The following is a 27,495-nucleotide window of genomic DNA, read 5'->3' as shown; positions in this document are numbered from 1 at the left end:
GACATATTTCAACCATATTTTATAAGTTTTATAAGTAACAACTAATTTAACTAATAGAATGACTTGTAAATCTGAGTTGGTTAAACAAAAAAATTAAGGCAGCAAAGATTTTTTTTACAGTGTGGCAGTGTATGTAAAATGAGACTGAAATGAGAAAACTAAAATAGCATATTGTAATGTATAGTAAACATATAAAAAATACTTTGCTGCCTTAAATTTCCCTGCCGAATCAACTCGGATTTACAAGTCATTTCAACTTACTATTATTTATCTTCACTAGAGACGAGTTGTCACAACTTACAAAATTAAGCTGACTTTTCTCAACTATATTTTATAAGTTGTGACAACTCATCTCTGTTGACATGACTTGTAAATCTGAGTTGATTTAACACAACATTTTAAGGCAGCAAAGTATTTTTTACAGTGTATGATTGATGAATTGTATTTAACCAACCAAACACATATACAGATTTTAAATGCGACACAGCACACAATATCAAATACAAGGTTTAATTTATGGTGAAATAGAAGAAGCTAAAAATTGTAAGAGAACTTTGATACTTCCCCACACCCCAGAAAAATAACGCTGTGTTCATTCTGGACCAGGGAGTGGCCATTGTCCCTGGGAGTTTAATCAATACGGCTGTGGAGTCATAAGAGCGTGATATAATTACAGGTGCTTTAGTTTGGCCTATTTAGGGAGGGACACACATCAGACCTTTATAGTCGTACGCACCTGTTGGACTTATCACAGTTTGACTCATTGTTCTCTGGTGCAACTCACTGAAGCATCATTCACCTTGGGATCTTTGCTTGATCACTCATTTCTCCCAGCCATGAAGTGGACGATCACAGGATTCCTTCTGCTGGCTCTGGTGGTTTTCCAGGTAATAACGGAATACATTTCTGTTAATGAATTGCTTTCATATTTGTTTTTCAAATGTTGCCTGTGTGATTTGATTTATTTCTTTTATAATAATGAATTCTATTATAATAAAGTTTTCTTGGATAAGTAAGGGTTCATAATCTGAGCTCATGGTGTACACAGTAAAATATCTTGTTGTACTTAAATTTTTAAGTTTAATTAGTTTGAAATTACAATTCATTTTAACTTTCTACTTTTTGGTAAGGAGTTGCTATAAATAAAAAAATAAAGTTGAAATAAATTAATCTAATTTATACTTTTAAAATTTATAGCAAGTCAAGAAAGTTAAAATAAAATGTAAATTCAAGTTGATTAAACTTAAAGATTTAAGTGCAACAAAAAGTTTTTTACAGTGTAGTAGGCAGTGCTTGGACATATATTGTGCAGACGCACTTTTGGCGACCCAAGTTCAAATAGCTTGAGGTCCTTTGTCCATCCATACACTTCTCTCATACTTGCCCCTATACTCATTGTCTTAGTCTTACATACTGTTTATCAAATAAAGGCAAAAATGGCCGAAAAAAAGAAGAAGAGTTAATCTGAATTCTGATAAGACGGTTTTAAAGGTTTTTAATGGCAGCAATTACACAAAATGCAGAAGGGAAGTCCATTTGAGGAACAACCAATTTATTGTCCTTTAAAACATTAATCTATGAGAATGCCCCTGATGATAACTGTAATTTTATATTTCAATTCAATTCAATTCAATATTGTTCCCTTCAAGATAAGTACAGCCAGTGCCTCAACAACTCAGCCTCCTTCAAACGCAACTACAACAGCCAGCAACGCAACAAGTCAACCTGATTCAAACGCAAGTACAACAGCCAGCGTCCCAACAACTCAGCCTCCTTCAAATGCAAGTACAACAGTCAGCATCCCAACAAGTCACCCTGATTTAAATGCAACTACAACAGCCAGCAACGCAACAAGTCAACCTGATTCAAACGCAAGTACAACAGCCAGCGTCCCAACAACTCAGCCTCCTTCAAATGCAAGTACAACAGTCAGCGTCTCAACAAGTCCCCCTGATTTAAACGCAACTACAACAGCCAGCAACGCAACAAGTCAACCTGATTCAAACGCAAGTACAACAGCCAGCGTCCCAACAACTCAGCCTCCTTCAAACGCAAGTACAACAGTCAGTGTCTCAACAAGTCACCCTGATTTAAACGCAACTACAACAGCCAGCAACGCAACAAATCAACCTCCTTCAAACGCAAGTACAACAACCAGCGTCTCAACAAGTCACCCTGATTTAAACGCAACTACAACAGCCAGCAACGCAACAAATCAACCTCCTTCAAACGCAAGTACAACAACCAGCGTCTCAACAAGTCACCCTAGTTTAAACGCAACTACAACAGCCAGCAACGCAACAAATCAACCTCCTTCAAACGCAAGTACAACAACCAGCGTCTCAACAAGTCACCCTGGTTTAAACGCAACTACAACAGCCAGCAACGCAACAAGTCAACCTCCTTCAAACGCAAGCACAACAGCCGGCGTCCCAACAAGTCAGCCTCCTTCAAACACAAGTACAAATCAAACCGGGGTCCCAACAACTCTGCCTCCTTCAAATACAAGCGCAACTCAAGCCAGTGTTCCCACAAGTCGGCCTCCTTCCAACACAACTATGACCCATACGACCACAATGACAAATACTACAATGATTAACAATGGCACCACCACAGTAACAACCCAAACTCCTCGGACGACTTCATCATCAGCCTACACAGTGACAGCTAGTGTTATTAGTTATACTCTACCAGTTCTCTTTTACAAGCTGATGAACTGAGCAAACCTGGACTAAAATTAACCCTAGCTATTTGAGAAAAGTTGCACTAACAAAAAAACTGTAGTGTATAATGTAGTAAAACAGGAAGAGTGTTTATTTCACTTAGAATATATATATTTTTTCTTTTAATCACAATGAGGCATATCATACTACTGTTAGAGCTTGGACTTGATCTCCTATTAATCTAATGGCTTATGTGTAAATGATTTCAACTAACAATCATAAAAATTTATCTTCATCTGCATTTTTTTTTTTAAATCTAATTTTTGAGTTTTAGTTATTATTTTTAAAATGTTGAACTGGATTGTGAAGGGAAAGCAGGCAAGTAGTGACCAACACTGATTGATACTTTTTAATACATCTCTCAGGTTTGTATCTTTGTATCTAGTGAAGAGAAAGGTAAAATATAAGATTTGTAATTTTTTTTCATGTTCAAGTCACAAACTGAGACTTTTGTAGAGCATTATTTATAACCTTAAATTAGAAATTAATTTGTTTTAATAAATAATTAAGCAAAGCTGTATTGATGATGTGTGTGGCATTTACAATGCATACCTGTATGTGGGTGTCAGAGAGACAGAATGTTCATAAATATAAAGTTGTGAAAGATTTTTACTCAACAGAGATTTTAATTCCAATGTTACATTTACAACATGGTGTACACGTCTTATAAGTGATGCATTGAGGAATAACATTATGCAACTTATTATTAAATAAGTGAGCGTTCTTTGGACTTTGAAAACAATGAGACAAAAATAGCTTTTTTATTTCCTTTAATTTCCAGTTTATGGTCCTTTCCTGAACAAACTTTACATAAACCTTTGGTTAAAGATCAATCGACTCAATTAACAATTTACAAAGTCATACGGTTCATAAAAATAATGTCATTGTAAATAATGTTTCTCCCACACCAGAGAACAAATGTGTTTTTAATGTGTTTTTAAAACAACAAAATTAGGGAATGTCTTAAATTCATAGTTCTTATAATCTTGTGCATAATAATACGGAAAATAGATTTGGTGAGATTTGGTGAGAGGTTCTTGCCAAACTGCTCCAGTAAAACAATAAAAAGAATGATAAATTGATCACACCTGCAGCATTGAAACAATAAATTACAAGAATCGTGGGTGGAGAAGGTGGAGTGATGCCAGAAATCATGTCAATGAGGAGAAGTGGTTGAGTTAATTATTAACAACCCTTGGTTAAAATTGGTATGATGAGATGAACACGCTTATGTTTAGAATCTCATTTAATAAATTGACTATATGCACGTGCAATATATGATTTATAATCAAACTTCTTGTTTCAATAATTTTATGCCCAAAGTAAAATTTAATTTAAGAGCGCTTAAACAATATCCAAATAATCCATGATGTTGAACTTTGAATGTGAATATTTTCTGAGAATAATGACTCCCTTATCCTAACCCAACCTCTTTTTGAAGATATCTCAAACAGTTAAACCGAACAAATCCACCATAAATTATGACAAATGTACCTAATGACACAAAACGTTTGGATCACCAAGAACTAGTTTGCATCACGTTTAACAGTGGATCAGAGGTCACTTATCAGTTCTTCAAGCGTTTATAGTCAAATAATAAAGTCGAGATTCATAAAGGACAAAAGGCCAGCGATGCTTTTAATTTTAACATGAGTTATTTTCCAAAACATCTTGTGTTTAACAGCTCTTTATATAGATATAATGTACTCTCTGTGTACGTACACAGATGTTTATCAGTTGTAATCTATACACCACGCACATCTGCTGTGTATTTGTGGTGTTAATCTTCGGCACGGCATATAGCCAGCAAAGCCTGCTGGAGTTCACCTTTGAACTGCTTCTATATAAAGAAACAAAAAAGATCCAGAGATTATCATAATTTTATAGATTATTTTTTAAATCATGATAATGATATTAGATCCTTGTGTGTAGGGTTTCAGTAAGGTATAATAAATATAATCTTATAAATCATAAAAACCATTGTATCTTTGAGAGCTTCGCACTTATACGTCTTCCGTGTGTGTGCTGTGTGTGTGTGTGTGTTATACCTGTAAGGCAGTATAAAGCGAGGTCCCTGTTGCCTTAAGGTATGCAACTCTAATGCTCAGAAGATCTTCTTCACTGTGAGACACCATCACACCTTGGACCACTGATAGCTGTAGAGCACAAGTGCCAATATTTATCAAAATACATCTATTACTGTCTCAGAGCAGGATTTGTGACTATTTGCACAACTATTTGCATAATCCCATGTGTTCCCACAAACTAGAAACACACATGAGACGGGATGTGAGTTTGTGTACATTTGTATATATTTGTGTTTAAAATAACTTTCTTATACAATAACTCTTTGTAACAAATTAACGTGCCTTGGAGGAATTTAAAAGGTTGGATTTCAGGAAATAACCTGTGTGGCAAAAACATTGTATAATAAGTCACTAGTCATGCGGACATTTGGTTTAACCAGAGGACAAATCTGTTTAAATTAAGCAAATTGACTTTATTGAATAACAACTTACTTTCATACTTTGGATCCGTTGGGCCAAGTATAGAGGTCGGTTCTGTATACATTGTACTTATAAAGGAAAGGGTCAAATTAATTACGGTTTTGTATTTAATAAAAAACTATTTTTATTTAATTACATACTTTACAGTATACATAACCCTGTGTTACCTAGTATCTGTAAGCCCTTTTTCAGGTCTCCAGAAAGAAATCCTTTAAAATGTCCCTCCAAAGCTTTATCCACTGTCTGGTCTATCTCAAGCTCCAGTTTGTACAGCACTGAAATAAATAATTATAATAAAATCTGTTCATTAAATCCAGACACTGTCAAAACAAATGTGATCAAAATTTTTTATAACTTATTAAAAACAAGTTTTTATTGCTTAATTATTTTGATAGCTAATGTAAAAACATATGTTGCCATGACATCACTCTCAAAAAAATGCTGGGTTATTTTTGACCCGTAATGGGTAAATATTGGACAGAACACACCGCTGGGTTGAAATTTACCCAATGCTGGGTTGTTTTAACCCAACTGCGGGCTTATTATTATTATTCAATAACAACAACCCAACATTGGGTCATTTTTAACCCAGCATGAAGTCATTTTAAACCCAGCATGTGTTCTGTCCACTATTTACCCATTATGGGTCAAAAATAATTTTCAGAATGCAGCGTTGGAGCAAAAAATGGATGAACACAACCAATTGGCATGTAATAAAACCTATGTTGGGTTGTTTCAACCCATTGTTGGGTCAAATTATTATATCAATTACAATTTTACCCAGCGGCTGGGTTTGTCCCTTTCTGAAATTGGGTTAAAAAATAACCACTTATCACTAGTCAAGATTTAAAATGGGAAGATGAAATGACAAATTGATTATACTTAACAATTAGCAACACTTGTTTTCACAGTTTAAAAGATGTAATATGAAAATATTGTTAGGACAGATACTTGTAACGCACCATTTTTAAGATGGTCTGGGTGTCTTGTGGTGAGTACATTGATCCAAATCTCAGCCGCAGGTTTCTTGTTTTTTAGCTCCTCAGATAAAGCCTTATCAAACATAAATATCAGATTAAATGTTATTTCCACAATAAGAAAATCAATGGTGTTAATGTTCATCTAAGATAATCAATACGGTATCTGAAACATGCTTACACACAATACTAAAAATTCCATTGGGTGTTTATTTTATCTTGGATATCAGTAACTGAAGTAAAATTCCTGCAGGACATATCCTGCTTCCGAGATCATCTAGAGGTCTGGCAGTGACAATATTAAAGATTTAACAAACCAAAGTCAACATCACAGTTTCATAGTTAAACCCTTATCGATGACATGACAAGAAAGCAGTGCCATGGAAACTCTCTAAAGTCCTTTTACTGCACTGACTCTGGAAAAGGAGTGGTCAGATGACATCATTGCTGATTTAAATGAACTCACTTTTACGTCTTGGTTAACAGCTGCGTGCCCGTCCTCTTTCTAATGAAAGAGGGAGAGATAGAGACGAAAGATCATTACCACACTATTGATAATCTACATGGAAAAATGTAACAAAACCGGTTTCTGGGTTAAATATTTGATAGTGTGATTTCAGACGGGCAGTCGTACCTTCAACAAGGCCACAATGAGCTTCGAAAAATCTCCACTGGTTTCACTGATCAAGTCTTTCTCCAAATCTCGCTTATACTCTTTGAAAAAAATGAAACAATTACATGATAAAACACTCGAAACATGATCTGATTAAAAAATATTTGGTATTTTGATAAAAAAATTTAAATGCAAGGTAAGAGTATCAAAATAAAAAGCATACAGTTACAAACATCTCTTCACGTACTATTTTGCACATGATTTCAAATGACATCATACAAACAATTTTGTAGTTTTTTCCACATTTAAAGGGACAATTTTCATTACCGCAACGTGTCCATGACTGGATTTGGGTTCTTTGACATGGAAATATGTATAATTATAAAATCTAAAAAATAAAAAGTTTCAGTGCATGTTATACTATAAACATTTACAGTAAAGAAACATGTGGTATTTGGTGATCGTTGGTAAATGTAGAGAAAATAATAAGGAATATAAATGTGTCCAAGACCAATTTTCTCATCCTCCGCAACAATTTTCAATCATTGTTTAAGCTCTTAATGAACTAACATTTTCAAAAAAAATAGTTGGAAGGGACATAATTGACTGTGACACTCAAGATGGCTCCCAGGTAAGCAGTTCTTATTTTTTTTTCTCTCCAGATAAATGTTAAAATTTTGTTTGTCACAACAAACCACAACTTTTTAGTTCTCATTACCGAAACATGAGTTTGTAAATGCATGTATTCCATGTAATATCATGTTGCGGTAATGATATTTTAAAAAATTATAATCTAAAAATGGTAATAATTCCATAGGAAATATTTTTAAATCCTCTAAAAAATAATGTTTATAGTAAATTCAGACCTTAATATGTGCAAAAAAATTGTCTTCGATGGCTTTTAAAAAAAAATCTGATGCTGGACACCTTTTAAGCCTGGATTTTGTGAGAATCACCCCTATGTGTCCCAGCACACAGGATCATTGACTTTTCTGATTATTGCAAGCAAAATGCAAAGCTAATGTCATATGCTACATTTTTTGTGAAAACTCTGTTGGCTCAAGATAACAATGAGGAAATAGCATACATATTTGTGTGTTCTGTAATTAGCATGACCCAAAAATACATTTTATGACCATTTTAACAACAACATTTATCAGTCACTGACATAAAATGATACAAGCTGCTGTAAATTTATAATCCTGAATCATTATGTGTGGGACAGGCCCCACCCACTTTTTAAGACCAATGATATGGACCCACTCACTATTTCTCTAATTTAGCGCATGTGACGTCTGTTCACTTGTCAGAGCCATAGATATGTACACTAGATGTCGCCTTGGCTACAGCAGTTCATTGGATGGAATGCGTCAACTAGAGCCGCCATCTTGAAACAGGGGAATCCCGCATCAGCGTCATTGTAGGCAATGAGGTAACAGAAATAAAATCACCATAAATCGTCATGAACGTGATTTTCTTGGTTTTCTTTTGGTTCGTTTCAACAGTCAGACATGTATTTAGCATTTAGTCCAGGAAAAAATAAAAGTTTTGATTTTATGAAAATGTACTTTTTCTAACTGTAATGCATAGTGCTAGTAGCCCTAACATCCATACGCAGCACAAAAGTCCGGCATCGTCCATGAATTCGAAGTACAGGCGGAGATAGCAGTTTTACCTAGCTACTTCCTATGACAAGACCCCTGTTCTAAGATGGCGGCGGTTTTGACGCATGCTCAGAGCCCCAAGGCGACATCTAGTGTATATATCTATGGTCAGAGCACCTTCAATCAAATCCATTCCAATTAAACTATGTTCCGCGTTCCTTGACTTCCACGCTGCAGTTTCCTTAAATCCATTCCAGGTGCCTCATTTAAAGACCATACAATTTAAACTCCATTTCGTGTTTTCACTACTTTCGGCTGCTGCACGCCCCCGCAGGCCACGACCATAGATATGTAGGCTATAAAGGCTAGATGTCTCGCCCGCGCTGCTGGCCAATTGAGTTGAACGTCTGCACCAGCTAAACCAGCATCAAACCAGCATAGACCAGCATAATTCCCATGCTGATGTGATGCTGGATTTTTCAGCAGGGTGGAAAGATGGCACCAGGTGATGACGTTAGAGACTCCGCCATAACACATATAGCCATTTTACATATCTATGGCCACGACCCTATGGCCAAAACACACAAGAGGGTAAAGCTTTAAAGCGTAACTAAACCCCTGGTCAGATCCTGACTCCACCCACTGGCAATATTTGAAAAATGCAAGAAAAGTGGGCAGATCCCAACAGAGATAGAGGGGATGACCTAAGCTCGTACCAAGTGTGTGGTGAGATCGTAACAAGGGCGTGGTAAGCTTGAACCTGCTTACGTCACGAGTCATTTTTTGGACCCAACATCCAATTGAAAAACTCAACTGCAGTAGCCACCGTTCAACCTGAAGAAGGCTGCACTCAGACGTTTTTACACCATATATTGTAGTATTGAAACACTTTATATCCATATGTCAAAAAACTTACTTAAATCAATGAACAGCACTAATAAACCGTCAATCTTACAGATCAGTAACTAAAAAAGTTGGATTAGGGTTTAGTTACTCTTTAACGCTATGAAAGCAACTGTGAGGTGTGTGTAAAATGCACCAGAATACAAGAAAATGGCATATATTCCAGTAAATGTTTTGAACCCACACACTTTTTGTGTTGCTTCCTACGCCTATGAATGTATTGCACTGGCAGGTTTAAAACAAATGGCGTTTCAAGTGCCACAAAAGTGAAACTTCGATGTGCTGAATTTCCAGTGAAACAAAAATATGGCCGCTCACACTTTTTAAATAGCCATTAGTGTAGTTTCCCTGAAACTGACGAAAACTTCAAATGTGAGGATGTAAATTTAGGAGGATCTATTCCCTACTGAAAATCCAGCTAAGACCAGCTGGTAGCTGGCAAATCTGGTGGGTCAAATGGTCGTCCAGTCTAACCAGCTAGGTCCAGCTAGACCAGCTTAAAAAGTGAACAAAATACAGCTAGACCAGCTTGCTACACAAGCAATACCAGCTAAAACCAAGCTGGGAGACCTGCTAAAACACGCTCACCAGCTTATGTTGGTTTTAGCTGGATTTTTCAGTAGGGAATTAAAATGCAACATAACTAACTATGTTTTAGTTGTGTACCTTACATAACGAACTGTAATGTTTTATTACCTTACGAGCCATTTCTATCTATATACACTGCGGATCCCCACATGGAAAGTTGCATTTTGCACCACGTTTCTACAGGAAATTGATTTACAAAACACGTTTCGTTAATATATTAACCAGATTGCTTGACTGGCTAGTACTCTATGTTGTTTCATACGACGACATGTTGGCTACAATATCTTCTCTTTGAAAGGGAGGGGTGAACATTCACAACCTCACCGCTAGATGTCGCTAAAGGTAATACATTGCACTGTTAAGCTCAAAATAATATCAGAAATTATTGATGAAAGTGAGAGAACTTTTGAATGCTGAATCTTCTCAATGTGATTTTAGTTCATGCTTTTTATAGATATCCTCGAGACTACCATATTCATACTACAAGCCAAAAAGTTAGAATTTTATGGGCACTGCATTAATAATAGAAAAGTGTTATTTATTTAATAACAAGGTTCAACAATTGCAAAGTAATTCACCTTGACTGTATGCAGCCGTAATGTCAGCAAGCTGCTTTGGCGTCCTTGTACACAAAATCTCTAGAAGAGTTTCTTCATCTGTACCAGCACCCTGAAAAAACAATCACACACATAAACACACACACACACACACACACACACACACACACACACACAACATCAATACACCCTGAATGTATGTGTGACAACAAATAAACACATTCATACAAATATATATTAAATAAATATACAATAATATGGCAAACCTCCATGGCTTTGCGCAAACGATGGGCTTCAAACTGATCTGGTGTCATCATAAGAGCTAACATCAAAGACTGAAGATCACCAGACAGAACTTTCTTCAGACCTGCATTCAGCTCCTATAACACACACACGTAGACACAAACACATTACACTCATTTGCCTCTATTGCTTAGAAAGACTATTTCTTCAATTTTCTTCATATGTTTGTGGCCATATGGAGTAACATTGATTTTTGCAGATAACTGCAATTTGCATCTTGTTTACCTTTTGTGAGAAAGTCCTGTAGGCCCGGGCCAGAGTTTGTCTTTGAGCATTACTTCGATTGGTTAGTATTCCCACAATGGTTTTCACATCTTTAAGAACAAAGTACAGGAATTTGAATATACATCATTTATCAGAAACTCATAAAATGCCACCATAAAAACATTCATTCATGCCAGTACCTTTCTTTTCCAGAGCTGCTTGAATGTATGAAATGTCCCTCTCTGGATGAAAATTTGGATATGGGCGAATAGACCCCAGGGTGCCCCACCACATTGTTTCATACTATTCGAGGGGAAAGTTAAAGATTAGATGATAGAGGGGAAGACATGTCAGGGTGTCAAAGAAAATGGCATTTAGATGTTTATCAGGTATCAGTGAAAGGCAAAATGAAACATGTTTTTCCAGGAAGGAAAAATGGGACTGAAATTGGAGTAACAAACATTTATTTGTTTATACCTCATATTTAAGTCCCAATTTTTTTCCTGGATAAGGAAAGGATTAATGCAAATGTGGTGGAGAAACGGATGCTTACCATATCATATGGTGATATCTCATTACTGTCTGTATCCATGGCAACAACTTTCTTAGTGGAAATCTAAATTTTGCTTATAAACATGGATAAAATAACAAACTATAAACATCACAATGCAGTATTTCAGTAAAAATACATATACTCAAACTTTTCAAATATAGTTAGAAACTTTAAAGTCAGCTAAGATCCCCAAAAATGCTGGGTTGTTTTAACCCACAGTTGGGTCAAATATGGACAAACTCAACAGATGTGGTAAATTTATCCAGATAATGTTCATATCTGATCCAACTATGGGTTGAAACAACCCAGCATTTTGGCTTGAAACTTTCCATCTAAGGTTTGGCCCTTATTTGACACAACCATGGTTAGAAAATAACCCAGCATTTTTAGCGTACATGCTGGGTTGTTTCACATGGTTGGGTAAAATATTGACAAACCCAACGCTGGGTTTAAATAAGCATATACTGGGTCGTTTCAAACCATGGTTGAATCAAATATGAATTATTTAAACCCAATTTGTGTGTGTGTATATTTAACCCAGCATTGCATTACATTCAGCATAACACAAAACATGGTTTATATGTAAAATGAAACATCAGAAAATAAAAACAGTGAAAAGCTCAGATGGTTTACCAAATGAAGAATCTGATACCCAGGCCTGGAATTCAGTCAGTTGAAATCGAGTTTCAGCTTGTATCTTTGACCCTCACCTCAAAAAAACAAAAAAAATCTTCCTTCTTCACCTACACCTACTGACTTTTAAGTCCAAAATTTGTATTCCTAAATACAAGCAACGCCACGCAGCTCTCCAAAACGAATGTGTGCCTTAAGACACAAAATACCTCAAGCAATGCAGAAGTTCTCAATGCCCTTATGACATTAGATCAGATATCCAATCACTGGGTGTGACCTGGAGACCGCAGACAAGAAGAAGAAGTTTAAAAACCTGCATAACCGGAAAAGTTTGACAGCAAGAACGACGACCCCCCCAAAAACAAGACTTTTTAAAATGACAAAGAGGCCTATTGAGTACATGTTTGGGGCTTTATATTGTATATTTAACATCATAAAGGACACCTTTTTAATGTTGCATACTATTTGCTACACAAATATAAAAGTAGTTTGTAATCTGAGAAGTGTGTGAAGGTGTACTTAAGATTAACAGAGAGGTAAGGCAAAGTTAAACTTGGAAATGACTGCGTAAACATTCAAAAGTTGACATAAGCCTCCTACCTGATGATGTTGCTGTTTTGGGTAGGGGTTAATCGTAAGGAATTCACGCCTACCCAAAAGAGCAACATCAGGTGGGAGGCTTTACTTATTCAAAATGTCCAGCACATAATGACTTTGCAGACCAATCATTTTAGTAAACTTTCTGGCCTTACAACATTTTTGATGTCACTTTGTAGTCTGCTTAGATATCAGACCAAACATCTGCATACTTGGCATTATTAACAGCCAAAATGCCGAAATCAGATGTTGGCCTACATGTAGCATCCACACCGTATTCAAGTCTTGTCACACCACCCACTACTGGAATCTGACTAATGTTATCTGATTTTAATGCTAAACCAACATGAAGGCCTTGTACAGGCCATGTAGACACAGGAATGGGGAAGCGAACGCCCTCATTGATCTTTATGCATATATTGGATTGGATTTGCTCTATAATGTGTGCAAATATACACACCAAAAGCCATAGCATTGTGTTGGCGTCTTACGGCTGCAAAGAAACTTGTGTTTTTGCCAACAATAACATAGATACGAAAAAAAAAAAAAAAAATATATATATATATATATATATATATATATATAAATTGATACATTTTTAAATATAAAAATAAATAAAGAACAACTGATCAAAAATTATTTTTTACACTTTGTTTTATTATAAAATTAAAGCCACTCCCTGTTACATATTTCACATTCAACTTTGAAAAATAAAGTTTCTTGGTATTCCAAAAAATAACATGGAGATACTGACATTAATATACTTTTTGGTAATAAACAACAGGCTAAACCTTTATGGAACCCCCTCAGGACACCAATAGCATTAGCAATAGTTACAAACAAACTGAACAGGTTGATATTATACCATACATACTAAAACATACCCAATATGTTACATAATGTCCAGACATAAAATGAGTAAAAAAAGGTCAGATATATAACTGTATTGGATTCATTGGTATTATTATTATTCAGCATAAGGCTATATTTAAATCTTGGTTTCATAAATTTAAATGTAATTTTATATTCAAATTATGTGCAAATAACACAAAACAAACGTTGTCAGTTTGTCACTTTACATTACACAATGAAAAGCAAATACTTTCTTGTTTATAGGTGATAATTCACTGTTATTCACAGTGTAATACATGGGCTTTCCAAGGTTTCTTGTTTTCTCTGTATGCATGCTACATCGTCTCACTGGTGCTCCCATAAGTCAGTTTACAGTTTTTATTTGTCAAGGCAGTCTTAATGGGTGGAGTAAGGAGAGGTGAGTCAGTTTGTAAGGGGAGGGGTAGGGTTGTTGGGATTTAGATGAACTCCAGCTCCCACTGTTGGCTTGCTTGTTCCTCGCTCTCCTCTCGGATCACTAAATGATACCTGTCATACGTCTTACCCCCTGGAAAAAATTGAATTGGAGTATTTTAGTTTTTTTTAGGTAACAAATAAAATCGGCATTAATATTTAGTTTCCAACACAAAGATTTAAAATTAAAATTATGCATTTCTTAAAGGGACACTCCACTTTATTTTGAATATATGCTCATTTTCCAGCTCCCCTAGGAGTTAAATATTTAATTTTTATCATTTTGGAATCCATTCAGCTTATTTTCGGGTCTGGCGGTACCACTTTTAGCGTAGCAGGCATAGTGATATTATGCACTGCCCGAAAATAGTCCCCTTGGTTACTTTCAATAGCAGGGGACTATATGCAGGCGCTGCGTAATATCACTACGCCTGCTGCAGCCATGTATACACTGCAAAAAAATTATTTTCAAGAAAACATATTTCTTAGAAAACAAGTCTAGTTTTTAGACCAAAAATATCAAATTTAAGTGATTTTGTGCATAAAACAAGCAAAAACATCTGCCAATGGGGTAAGCAAAAAAATCTTGAACATTTTTTTAAACACTAAATTCGCGAAAAATTTGCTTACCCTATTGGCAGATTTTTTTGCTTGTTTTATGCACAAAATCACTTAAATTTGATATTTCTGGTCTAAAAACTAGACTTATTTTCTTGGGTCATTTTGCTCATCAAGAAAAAGCATCTTAATTTAAGAATTTTTAGATATTTTTTACTGAAAGCAGGACAAAAATACTAAGAAATTTTTATCTTGAAAATAATTTTTTACAGTGTAGTTCCTAGCCATATCAATTAATATAAATAAATATAAATTTTAATTTTCTGTCGGCCTTAGTACACAATGTAACTACAATGTAACTACAGAAGAGTCAAGTTTTAAATGGGAAAAATATCTAAACTCTTTGGTTATTTTTGAGCGCGATGCTAATGGTCTAATCAGATTCAATGGATTGTGCTAAGCTATGCTAAAAGTTGTCCCGCCAAACCCGGAGATCGTCTGAATGGATTCCAAAATGGCAAAAATCAAACGTTCAACTCTAGGGGAGCCGGAAAATGATACTTTCAAAAAAAAGTAGAGTATCCCTTTAAAAGTGTATGTTTTAGGTGTTTTTTTTCTGGCCATGAATTATTTTATTCACTTTTTAAATATTACAAAGTTCACAAAAATATTGCATGTTACGTCTTCTACCTATTTACATTTTTATATGCATTCTTTGCCACGACATATAAACATAGAAATATTAATAGTAATCAAATTATAAACAAAAAGATTTTAAAGCTTGTAAAGCAAATCTCACCTTTAACATCTAGCACCATTTTTGGAAAGGTGACACTGGAGATTGTGCCGGTGACCTGAGCACTCCATAACTGAACTGGCACACGTGTCTCAGTCCACAGTACGACCTTAGCACCTGTCTCTGCTTTCCCCATCACCTGCAGACTCATGGTCTGTGCCAGCTGCCACAAACACAGAGGAAAGGGTTAATATAAACTGTTCTGCAGTAGAACGATCATACAGCCCCCCCTGTAGTTATTACACTCACATAGCAGCCAGATAGAAAAATTACGATGCAGACTGTCAACAAATTTTAAATGATAAACTTTCACATTCAGAATTATTAGAATTATTATCTTTATTTTTCACACTGCTCTTTATTTGTCATGACTACTTGATTTATATTTACAATGACAAAGATCAACTATCTGTGAAATCCCAAAAACACTTTGGGAAAGGGAGTCGGGTTGAGTACCAAAACACACTTGTAGCCAATCAGCAGTAAGGGGCATGCTCACTAACCGACATCGTTGCCTGGGTTGTATTTGTGTGGGGCGGGTCTATCAAAACAAGGTCCAGATTCTATTGGGGTAGGGGCGTGTTGTTTAGGTGATTTAAATGTCAGCATTGGCTTTTGGAGATCATGCACCCCGGATTAAAGTCGAATTATAATCGAATTATAAGATTAGGTTACCAAAATTTAATTTCACTCCCTTGAAATGACCTTACTCAATGTTATATTTTCCCAGAAGGTTCTTTACATAATGTACACATGCTGGAGATGTCTAATGCATGTACCTTGTTCTTGATCAGCCCGTCCTGGTAGAACCAAACATCACTCATTCCCTCCACCTCCTCTGTGACAACCACACGGCCTGTTTTCATATCTTCAACCCCACCTTGCACTGACATGTAATGGCCAGACTCCTTATTCCTTATCCGGAATGGTGTTCGTTTCTACAGATTATACACAAACCGTTCAATTAATATAAAATAAAGACACACTAGACATAAATACATCTTTTCATTAAGTCTATTTTTATAAGTGCTTGTGAAGCTGATACTAACTTGTCTGATTGGATAGAGAGAGCCAACACTGGAGAGAGAGCTGAATTTGTGCCAGTTTGGGATTTCAATGGGCTCAAGTAAAAACTGGCGCCCCCTGTAGTTACTATGTTCACATAACACCCAGCTAGAAAAATGAGAGATTGACATGATAGTGTTACATATTTGGCAAATTGATTCAAAATAGGCAAATATCCTTGAATATGGAAAAGTTTTCAAGAAGCACCACACGCTTACCAACCACTGTTGACCCTGACAGAGAGAAAGTGCGTGTTGAAGCTTTCTTCCTGCAGACTGGATAACTGAGATTCAACCGTTACCTCTCGACCTTCAAAACACTCCAGTCCAAAGAGAGAGACTGAAGGCACTGAAAGGGTCTAAAAGAAAGAACATATATATCAGAGATGAGCTGGAGATGATAGATCAAGAAAGAAATCTTAGTATTCTGTCATGAGTTGCTGTTTAACCCTTAAAGGGACACTCCACTTTTTTTGAAAATATGCTCATTTTCTGGCGGTACCACTTTTAGCATAGCTTAGCATAATCCATTGAATCTGATTAGACCAGCATTGCGCTAAAAAATAACCAAAGAGTTTCCATATTTTCCCTATTTAATACTTGACTCTTCTGTAGTTATATACGACAGAAAATTAAAAGTTGCGTTTTTCTAGACAGATATGGCTAGGAACTATACTCTCATTCTGGCGTAGTAATCAAGGACTTTGTTGCTGTAACATGGCTGCAAGAGGCGCAAGATATTACGCATCAGCCGAAAATAGTGCCCTTATTATCTATCAATAGCAGTGGACTATTTTCGGGCAGTGTGAAATATCACTACGCCTGCTGCAGCCATATTACGACAGCAAAGTCGTTGATTATTACGCCAGAATGACAGTATAGTTCCTAGCCATATCTGCCTAGAAAATCACAACTTTTATTTTTCCGTCGGTCTTAGTACATGATGTAACTACAGAAGAGTCAAGTTTTAAATAGGAAAAATATCGAAACTCTTTGGTTATTTTTGAGCACAATGCTAATGGTCTAATCAGATTCAATGGATTATGCTAAGCTATGCTAAAAGTGATACAGCCAGACCCAGATATCAGCTGAATGGATTCCAAAACGGTACGAATCAAATGTTTAACTCTAGGGGAGCTGGAAAATGAGCATATTTTCAAAAAAGTGGAGTGTCCCTTTAACACAACTTGTTGGCAACCCAGAATACAAATCATTTGTCTACTCACCACTGGAACTGATCTGACAGAGCGAATAAAGCAGCTTGGAGGGCAGCCCATGCTGGTCAGGTTGGGATAATTCCCTTCGGACAAAACATACATGTCTCCTTTGAACCCGTCTCCTTCATACAACACCCAGCTGAAATGCATTGAATTACACAATGTCAGTGTCCCTCTATAAAAGACAATTCTCTGTAACATTACTGGAGCAATGCTACAATACTTTACATTTATGCAGTTGCTTTTATCAAAAATGACTAAGAGTGAGTTCAATATAAACTCAGTTTTATCCGTATATATGTTCCCTGGTGATCAAATAATCTTTGTTTTGTTAATGAAATGCTTTATGAATTGCGCAACATCAACACTTAATACACTTTAAATGTGCATAACAGATATAAATAATAATAATACAGTATATCAAAACATCTTGTTTTTGTTTGACCGTGTCATCAATTTGATTTCAATCTTTGACATGGTCCTCTTCAGTCAGTATTAAAAATATCAAGGTTATAGATATTAGGATAAAAGCTAGAATTTAGACGTTATTTAAACAATTACTGGTTGGCAAAGTGAGTGTCAGCTGGTACTAAATGACTTCAAACATCCATTTAAATGTATCAGAAGTGATCATAGGGAATACTCATTGGGATCAAAAATTGTATGTTTTCTCAGGATAGTTACTAAACAAAGCTCATCAATGCATCCATGTAAAAATGTTTTAACACTAAACTGTCTGACTAACCTTCCTCCCACCACCCTGCAGGATTTGACTGTGAGTTTATCCGGCAAGCGGTCCGTGTTTTGATTACATATACTGCACGTGCCCTGGAAACTGGGTTCAGAATAGAGCAGCACCTGCAGTGACAGAGTTATAAAAGAAAGTGAGCACAAACACATCGCTGGAGTGACCTGCATCGCCGGTGGTGAAGTCAGCATACCTCATTTCTGAAGCCGGGCCCTTCCATAGGTGCCTAAAACACACAACATCAACCTCGTTAAAAATTAAAGTCCTAACATTATCAGGACCAATATAAATATTTGTAAAGATTTTAAGTGCCCACACAAAAATACCCGTAGACCCACATATCTCCTATTAACACAACCTAATTAATATTCCAAGCCGATAAAGTAAATGTGAACCACGAACAGCTTTTTACACTGATGAATAGAGAACATGAGACGACTCACAGGAAGAATGGGCTGTATGGAGCAAATGCGGTTGTCCACAGAGCCCCAATCTCCACATCCACGGTAGAAACCCTTCTCCAGGACGTACTGATCACCTGAGAAATCCACATGAGAGTAGGCGACCCATCTGAGGATTAGACAAAAATAATTAATTAAAAGATCCAACATATACCAGTATTCATGGGTGGATTAGAGAAGATTATTTTGACCCATTCTTATGGATATCCAAGGATATCTCTGCCTGTCTTTCTTCTTTATTTCTCTAGCCCATTTTCATTACTCTTCAAATTGAAGTAGCGAACTGAAAATGCACCCAATGGAAACACGGAAATTCGTATCAACTCCCATATATCCAGTGACGGCTCATGACTACTCATCCGATGGGCGCAAATTCCAAATATGAGTTCTGAGTGTCATGTGTGGTGTTGTGTTCTCAAAATATGTGATTGTTGCGTCATGTAAACCATGTGCATCACGTGTCCTGTCAAAACAAGTGCCCGCTGCACACACGCCAAAACCATTTATGACAAAAGAGACGCTAACGTTCACAAAATACACGCAAGACACTCCCTTAACAGTAAACTCTGATTACGCATGAGATTATGCGAGTATCTGGCAAACGCAAGCGTCTTTTTTATCATAAACCCTTTAGACGCATCTGCAGCAGGCACTTATTTTGACAAGACACGTGATGCACACAGGGTTTTTCGAAAAAGGAATATATCACAAATTTGCAATGGAAACAGTTTCTTTTCGCATACAGGTCACATGATGTGTGTAAAAGTCTCATTCTTTTAAAATGCACTGTATGTTTGGTTGAAGCCTTAAAGGGACAATAAGTAGTATTTACCTCCATCTAGTGGTGAAATTGTCGTTATGTACTCACTGATCTCCTTTTCTGTTTCAGCTGGTTCACATGTTCTGAATGAAAACGCGTTGTGGAAGCGCATTGGTAGGCTAGTAGCCTGGGTGCCAGCCGATCTTAGCCCCGCCCACCACAATTTGAAAAAACGGGGAAGATCGGTCTGGGGATTCACCGTTGAGGAGCTACTATGCGAATACCAAAACCGGCCGACGAATCAAATTGTGAGGTAGGGCTTTATACGATGATGGACAGATGATCAACAGTAACGTATCAACCACGTCACCAAAGAGAGCGTGTGTTTAATCTGTTTACAATGAAATGGCTGCCGCTGGTGAATTCAGATGTGTGGATTCTGACATTGAGTCTGTTCTAAAAGATATCGACAGAGCTTTGATTTAAAAAGAGGAACAGAGAAACGCGATCAAGGCATTTGTTTATGTTTTCGCCGTCCTTCCTATGGAGGACAAAGTTAAAGAAGCAACTGAAATGGGTATCATGGCGATGCAACTCGACGTGCACGACGAGATGGATATAATTAGCGGTCGTTGCCAGCTTCTTTTCGGAAGCCTGGAATCGTGACTGCTGAATAAGTGGAGGGACATGGTAGGCTCCGATATTTTTCAAGCCAACGTAATGGGTAGCTATCGTCGTGGATGAAGTTCACCTAACGTACAAATGGTAAGAGATAGTCTTACTGTATGACTTAGTAAATACTTAATGTTGTGATATAAATGAAATGTTGTAAACATAGTAGGTGTTGATGTACCTTCGCTGACTCAGACTTAGTATAATTACAATGATGTTAGTATCATTGTAGCGAAATTACTAGCAGTTCGGTCAGGCTGCTAAAGACGCCATTTCAACATAAGTCACACACTCCGTTGCTCTGATTGGTCGTATGTCTATCCAATTGAGTGCAGAGGCATTTTTCGGTTGAGACACGCCTCATAATTTTTGCTCAATGGAGCGGTATCAGACTCAAATTCTGACTAGAATTGAGTATGACAACGTCAGGCTAGTAGGCTAGTGCTTTTTGTCCCTCTCTGCTATTATACTTTATCAGTATGGGGGAACAACATGGAAGCCTCCTTGGACTTACCCGTTCAATGTAAGTAAAGAGAAGAAATTCTAAGCTTACAAAGAATAGTCAGATCACTGGCAGAGGTCATTTGACACCAACTAGGACATATTTATGAATAAAGACAATGATTTTGATTAATAAAACACTTTAAACCCTACTTACGGTCCCTTTAAACTTGAAGGACCAGAAGACATGTGTTCGATTTCATGTGGCGTCACAAGAACCGACAAAGCACATGACATCAAAATACAGCAAGAGCGATTCCGAGGTCGACTGCTTTGTATGCTTTTGAGTCGCTCTTGCAGTCATGTCAACCGCATGTCGGTCAGTGCAGCGGCGTATGAATATGAACACATCCATCACCATAAATTTTGGAATGACTCGCGAGAGTCATTGTATGCACTGCTTCGCGAGACAACCAAGTTTTTAGTCACATAACATCAGTTAATGGAAATGGCGTTATTCGCAATAGTTTTTTGTCAGCATTTAAAAAGTAACGTAAAAGTTTTTGCAAATTTTTTTCTTTGTTTCTCTGCCTGTCTATCCATCGTTCTTTCTTTCTTTTTTAAATTGTACTACATTCATTTTATATGTAATACATACGCTCCATTCAGCACATGGATGGATCGAGTGTTGATGCCGAACCCGAACAGCTCCACATCTGGGACTGCTTCCGTCACCTCAAAAGTGGGCTCTTCTTCAGTCACCTTCTCCCCTTCAGGTTCCCCATATAACATCAGCATGGGCTCAGACAGGTCCTAGTGTACCAAGCAACAGAGTAGTATGAAAATTAAACCGAAAATTAAACACTCTATGCCATGCAACCTCAATGACTGCATCATATTAAATATCTTACAGCTTGGATGACTCGAAGCGAGCGCAGCTCTGAGTTAACTCCTCCCCACACCCTCCAGTCATGATACTCTCCCTCCTCCAGAAGATACTGATGACCACGGAAACCCTCCTTCTCATAGCCCACCCAGCTACAGGAAAGATGGAGTAAATAATACAAAAATTAGCTACATTGTGGTCAGCAAATCCAAAGCTAACATGTCAAATCGTTCTCTTTCTCAAACAAAAACTATTTGTTTTTGCTTACCATCCTCCGACAACTTTAATGGATCCTGGACTGTACATAAACAACGATTGTCTATTTTCTGTTCTTGTCATGAAATCTCTCATGCTGCTGTAGACCTCTCTGCTCTTCCCAGTGAAATATGGTTTTTCATAAAGCACAATCTGCTCAAAACAAAATTTTGCATTAAACATTATGTCGAATGTAAAATACCTTTTGATTCAACTAGATGGCTACTTACTGTTGGTTCAAAGAGGTTCTCCACTCTCGGTTCCCCCTACAAACAAACAAGAAAGTAACATGTAAAAAATGACAGTGGATTAAAGAAGGACATTTACAGTATGTTAAGGGGGCACTTACTATTTTAAGGGGGTGCAGGGAGCTCACATACGGTTGTGTGACACCCCAGGCAGCAGGTGTGGGGAAACCACCAACTTCAAGCACCCGTGGGTTGCCCTGAAAGAAGGGTTCAGCAAACACCAGCCATCTGGAAGGGAACAAATGTTTGACTGTAATACATTTACTTTTATGCATTTGTCAGATGCCTTTATATAAAATGACTTACAGTGCATTCAAACAATAATGTTTTTTTAAATATCAGAAGATTTGGAAGGCCTATTATTCCCTGGTCCCTGAGTTCTTCCTGCTTCTAATGTAAATATTTAGTTAATATGACTATGCCTCATAGTATACTACATAATATTTTATTGGTAAATTATATTTAAAGGGACACTCCACTTTTAAAAAAAAAAAAATTTCCAGCTCCACTAGAGTTAAACATTTGATTTTTACCGTTTTGGAATCCATTTAGCCGATCTCCGGGTCTGGCGGTACCACTTTTAGCATAGCTTAGCATAATCCATTGAATCTGATTAGACCATTAGCATTTCATTAAAAAATAACCAAAGAGTTTCCATATTTTTCCTATTTAAAACTTGACTCTTCTGTAGTTACATCGTGTACTAAGACCGACAGAAAATTAAAAGTTGTGATTTTGTAGGCAGATATGTCTAGGAACTATATTCTCATTCTGGCGTAATAATCAAGGAATTTGCTGCCATAACATTACTGCAGGAGGCGCAATGATATTATGCATCAGCCGAAAATAGTCCCCTTAGTATCTTTCAATAGCAGGGGACTATTTTCGGGCACTACATAATACCATTGCGCCTCCTGGAGCCATGTTACGGCTCAGAATGAGAGTATAGTTCCTAGACATATCTGCCTAGAAAATCACAACTTTTAATTTTCCGTCGGTCTTAGTACACAATGTAACTACAGAAGAGTCAAGATTTAAATAAGAAAAACATTGAAACTCTTTGGTTATTTTTGAGCGTTATGCTAATGGTCTAATCAGATTCAATGGATTGTGCTAAGCTATGCTAAAAGAGGTAGCGCCAGACCCGGAGATCACCTGAATGGATTCCAAAACGGTAAAAATCAAATGTTTAACTCTAGTGGAGCTGGAAAATTTTCAAAAAAATTGGAGTGTCCCTTTAAACCCATGAATCAATATTTTACAAATTTTACTTTATATCAACACAGAAAATGCTGGAAAACTCTTGATAATGACCCTGAAGCTACAGAAAAAGCAGTGCAGATTACTCACAGTCCGGCATTGACGATCACGGAGTTCGCTTTGATCGGATAGCCGTAAATTCTGGCGTCTTCTGACGTATCTCTGAACGTGACTTTCTTGCCCTCAGCATTTTCCTCAGGGAAAAGACAAATTTCAGGAACACTGTAGTCCTGGAAAGAATTTTTTTTTTTTATATTTAAAGATGTACAATAAACTGGAATGTAAAAATAATGATGCAAAACACAGGTGTAATTCTGTTTTGAGACACATGGAGGCATACTACTATCACTAAGACATATGCTGTGAAACAAGACACCAGGGGAAGCATTACAGGTAGAAGCTTTACTGTAGCATTTACACATTCATTCACATTTTTGCAGTTAACACTAATGAGATCGCTGTACAGGTACAGTATAACCATTCCAGACATACATACAAGCTAAAACAATGTCCCCTCTTGGGGAAAATATTTTGAGGAATATAACATAAATCTGTCATACCCGCACTGCTCGTCGTATGGATCCAATGACAAACTTTTGCTTCAGCCGTGGTTTGGGCTCATTTTCTTCATCGCATTGATTCTGTACTATTCCGTTCGGCCGATGATCCTCTTCTTCATCCTGAGGTCCGAAAGGATTTGTCAGCTCTATGTCCCCCTCATCCAGTGCTATTCTTTCTCCTTTGAAGCTTGGCTGCTCATACAACACCCAACTTAGGAGGACAAAAAATATGTAAGCTGTTAACGTTTCTGGAGTGATTTTACTTCTGATGGTGATCTATTATGAAATCTGATATTTTACAGTATAGCTGACATTGACTGATCACCCCTCAGATAAAATGAAAATGTAAACATGTCGCTTATGCATAAACATTCATGAAATTCCATCAGCTTGTTTTCTTGAATAGTTATGTGTGTGGTCAAAGTAAGGTGCCTTCACTCCCCATGTGACCATAGTGTACACTTTATCTACGTCCTTAAACTTAAACTTTCAAACTTGAATAAATAGAGAATTATGTGATTTATTTATCTGAGTTTACTTTCCTATGGGTTTACTTTCGCGCTTGCATTTTGCTGCTATCTATGTGTCTCATATACAAAGTACATATTTATTAGGGCAATAAAAGTTGTTTAAGTATTTATAGCTTTTAAGACTTCCCAAAATAGTCTATGGAAATAAAAAAGTCTCTGCAGTATGGTGTAGTTACAGAATCTACCACCAGGGGCCAGTACTGTGCTAACCAGCCAAAGCAACCAGTAAGAGAGTAAGCTTGTTTGTGTGTTTATATTTAATAAAAGTGCACCCCTAAAGCTGACATTAATGCACGTATATCACTTACCCTCCTCTGACCACTCTTACTGAAATGGTCCCTGTAAATTCCCATGGTGTGGCATCTACAACATCACCTCGGACTTCAATTTTATTGCCGGTCAATTCAGGCTGGTCAAATATTAACATCTAAAAAAATAAAAACAGCTTAGAAAAGTCCCACATATCTTTGTTTTTTACAATGACCGTATTGTTTGATATTTTACAATCTCAGCCACTAGAGGCAGCAGATGCAGGAACAATGAACAATCTTGTCTGTGAAGCACACTTTGTCCTACTTTTACAAACCTCTTTTGTTGTCTTATAACCTTAAGGCTGCAATATTACACTGACCAATAATATAGGTTGTTTGTTAGAAAGAAAACAATCTTATAGCAAGAAACAATCCCATATTCAGGATTAAACTTGACTATCCAGTTTCTAAATCTCAATTGGTTTGCTGATACAGAATGTAGGAATTTAAAAATGATTCAGTGAAAACTAATAAACCAAGACATCCCCTCATCACATTGTTCACATTAGACAGCAATGTTGAATCTTAAAACTGAAGGTACTTATTTGTTTTATTTGTCATCTAATTGTTTTATTAACATAAGTGTACACTGCTTTAATTTTAATTTAACTAATTAAAGTTAAAAAGATTTTAAATAAAACTTTATGGCAGTGGTTCTTAAAGGGATAGTTCACCCAAAAATGAAAATAATGTCATGAATGACTCACCCTCATGTCATTCCAAACTCGTAAGAACTCCGTTCATCTTTCGGAAACACAGTTTGGGATCTTTTGTATTTGGTCTGAGAGCTTGTTGGCCCTTCATTGAAAATCTATCTACAGTATAGTGTCCATGTCAAAAAAGATAATAAAAACATCATCAAAGTAGTCCATGTGACATCAGTGGGTCAGTTAGAATGTGTTGAAGCATCGAAATACATTTTGGTCCAAAAATAACAAAAATTACGACTTTATTCAGCATTGTCTTCTCTTGACTGCAGTGACGCGGATGACATGTTCTCCTCAGACATGTTTGCGAAGTTTTTTTTCTTCAAACTTACAGCGTCCGTCTCCCTCAGACTGTAAACGAAGCCCGGGCACACACAAAAAAAACACCTGGGGCGCACCAGATAACACGTCAGCCGCGGCAATGCAGACCAAAATGTATTTTTAAATGCTTCAACACATGCCAACTGACCCACCGATGCCACATGGACTACTTTGATGATGTTTTTATTACCTTTCTGGACATGGACAGTATACCATACGTAGATTTTCAATGAAGGGTCAACAAGCTCTCCGACTAAATCTAAAACATCTTAAACTGTGTTTCCCAAGATGAACGGAGGTCTTACGAGTTTGGAAAGACATGAGGGTGAGTCATTAATGACATTATTTTTATTTTTGGGTGTACTATCACTTTAAACGTTTCAATCACTGCTTTAGGGGCCTGTACTGTCACTGTGCCTACCCATTTTTGGTGTTTCTTCACTAACATCCATTCTAAATTTACAGAAAGTCTGATCTTGTAAATCGTACACAATGTAGGTTTAACAATAGATTGAGTAATTCCGACTTAGAAGTATACTTTTATGTCTTTATAAACATAAAATATATGAGACTAAAATCAAATATTTTAAAGATACAAATAACATAAATTTAGGTATTATAATGAAGGGAATAGAATGGTAACTCTCAATCCATCACTGGGCCGTGTGTAATTGTGACTTTTTTCCATCCTGATTCTGTAGGAAAATGTTTGTGATTCAGCAAACAATCAAGTCATTATACTGAATACAGCTTATGTGTCTGAGCTTGATCAGAGTAGATGTCAAAAACTCTTTTAAAGATAGATGTACTGAATAACATTAATGACCTTTTCATTCACCCTGAATAAAAACAAATGCATGTTTTCTTGATGCAGGTTCCAATATAAAAATCATTTGATTATGTAAGCCATGTAATTAATTTTCCACATCCATCTGTCTGACACATGAACGAGTCTAAATGTGTTCTTGGACTGATGAAGCACGCCCACAAATCTCTCTCGCCTGCTCTTATCTCAGCCTCAGGCTTAATGAACTCAAGCACATTCTGTCACATCTTATTTTATATAATGAATGCAGACAGAGTCTATACATGGGCTGGTCTGGTCAATTAAGCAATTAATAAAATCATTCAAGTGGTTTTAATCAGAAAAATAAAGTGAAAGTGACAGGACTCACCTTTCCAGGTCGAGGATTCAGTTTCCCATGTTCCTTTTGTTTTGTGAGCTGAGTGCAGAAAATATTTAATAAGACGGTTAAGAGGCTACAGAAAGACAAAATTAAAATTTATTTTGATTAAATCTCTCTGCGGTAAACATGGGTGTGTGTAGTAAACTACAAACTGAATGAACAAAGCTATCTGCCTGTCTGTGTTTTTGGCACTGAGTAAGAGCTATCTTAAGAAAAGATTACAATTAGTTTAAATTGCTCAGAGACAGTGTGAACTTGTAAAATATTCCTATGATAACAAGATAAGATTGTGATAATAGTTTGTTATCATATGCTGTTAAGAAATATTATGCTATCATGATGAAACAGAAGCCATGCAGAACTTAATAATATTATTGGTTTGGTTTCAACGCGAAAAAACAAGATCATATGTTGATGAAATCAGAATAAATAGATGACATGAATAA

The 27,495-nt window shown here is 36.6% G+C and overlaps 3 protein-coding genes across 3 annotated transcripts in view; 1 reads left to right on the top strand and 2 right to left on the bottom strand.

Annotated features, from left to right (window-relative positions):
- The first annotated feature begins 679 nt into the window (after positions 1 to 679).
- On the top strand, positions 680 to 3,237 carry LOC129455156 (uncharacterized). Its single transcript, XM_055219834.2, has 2 exons — positions 680 to 887; positions 1,650 to 3,237. Exons 1-2 carry the CDS (start codon positions 837 to 839, stop codon positions 2,718 to 2,720), a joined length of 1,122 nt encoding a protein of 373 aa, XP_055075809.2. The 5' UTR covers positions 680 to 836; the 3' UTR covers positions 2,721 to 3,237.
- A 239-nt stretch (positions 3,238 to 3,476) lies between these two features.
- On the bottom strand, positions 3,477 to 12,500 carry anxa14 (annexin A14). The gene is made up of 13 exons (XM_073858367.1): positions 12,166 to 12,500; positions 11,533 to 11,605; positions 11,180 to 11,282; positions 11,001 to 11,089; positions 10,739 to 10,852; positions 10,494 to 10,584; positions 6,842 to 6,921; positions 6,674 to 6,712; positions 6,193 to 6,283; positions 5,398 to 5,505; positions 5,243 to 5,298; positions 4,772 to 4,879; positions 3,477 to 4,563 (listed from the first exon to the last, which is right to left on the bottom strand). Exons 2-13 carry the CDS (start codon positions 11,569 to 11,571, stop codon positions 4,504 to 4,506), a joined length of 978 nt encoding a protein of 325 aa, XP_073714468.1. The 5' UTR covers positions 11,572 to 11,605; positions 12,166 to 12,500; the 3' UTR covers positions 3,477 to 4,503.
- Positions 12,501 to 13,398: 898 nt separating this feature from the next.
- crybg2 (crystallin beta-gamma domain containing 2) overlaps positions 13,399 to 27,495 on the bottom strand; it is a 40,570-nt gene continuing 26,473 nt past the window's right edge. The window contains exons 5-22 of the mRNA XM_055219832.2: positions 27,038 to 27,085; positions 24,832 to 24,950; positions 23,994 to 24,204; positions 23,524 to 23,663; positions 22,275 to 22,401; positions 22,156 to 22,191; positions 21,939 to 22,078; positions 21,696 to 21,822; positions 21,443 to 21,597; positions 18,894 to 19,020; positions 18,644 to 18,676; positions 18,448 to 18,560; positions 17,712 to 17,841; positions 16,705 to 16,844; positions 16,471 to 16,594; positions 16,201 to 16,359; positions 15,425 to 15,584; positions 13,399 to 14,161 (exon numbers count right to left, since the gene is read on the bottom strand). Of these exons, the coding sequence (XP_055075807.2) occupies positions 14,073 to 14,161; positions 15,425 to 15,584; positions 16,201 to 16,359; positions 16,471 to 16,594; positions 16,705 to 16,844; positions 17,712 to 17,841; positions 18,448 to 18,560; positions 18,644 to 18,676; positions 18,894 to 19,020; positions 21,443 to 21,597; positions 21,696 to 21,822; positions 21,939 to 22,078; positions 22,156 to 22,191; positions 22,275 to 22,401; positions 23,524 to 23,663; positions 23,994 to 24,204; positions 24,832 to 24,950; positions 27,038 to 27,085 (2,178 nt within the window). The 3' untranslated portion in view covers positions 13,399 to 14,072. The remainder of the gene's footprint in view (positions 14,162 to 15,424; positions 15,585 to 16,200; positions 16,360 to 16,470; positions 16,595 to 16,704; positions 16,845 to 17,711; positions 17,842 to 18,447; positions 18,561 to 18,643; positions 18,677 to 18,893; positions 19,021 to 21,442; positions 21,598 to 21,695; positions 21,823 to 21,938; positions 22,079 to 22,155; positions 22,192 to 22,274; positions 22,402 to 23,523; positions 23,664 to 23,993; positions 24,205 to 24,831; positions 24,951 to 27,037; positions 27,086 to 27,495) is intronic.

The sequence above is a fragment of the Misgurnus anguillicaudatus genome, chromosome 20 (genome assembly GCF_027580225.2).
Source record: "Misgurnus anguillicaudatus chromosome 20, ASM2758022v2, whole genome shotgun sequence".
NCBI classification, from domain to species: domain Eukaryota; kingdom Metazoa; phylum Chordata; class Actinopteri; order Cypriniformes; family Cobitidae; genus Misgurnus; species Misgurnus anguillicaudatus.
Note: the sequence above shows the minus strand (reverse complement) of the source record. Positions and strands in the feature narration are given on the sequence as shown.

Bases quoted from the DNA above. Each gene is read 5' to 3' on its own strand.
- LOC129455156 (XM_055219834.2), top strand. From the start codon at position 837: ATGAAGTGGACGATCACAGGATTCCTTCTGCTGGCTCTGGTGGTTTTC. The intron at 888-1,649 runs GTAATAACGGAA...GTTCCCTTCAAG, and splicing joins TGGCTCTGGTGGTTTTCCAG to ATAAGTACAGCCAGTGCCTC.
- anxa14 (XM_073858367.1), bottom strand. From the start codon at position 11,571: ATGGATACAGACAGTAATGAGATATCACCATATGATATG. The intron at 10,853-11,000 runs GTAAACAAGATG...TGTGTGTTATAG, and splicing joins ACAGGACTTTCTCACAAAAG to GAGCTGAATGCAGGTCTGAA. The intron at 6,284-6,673 runs GTGAGTTCATTT...ATGTTTGATAAG, and splicing joins CTGTTAACCAAGACGTAAAA to GCTTTATCTGAGGAGCTAAA.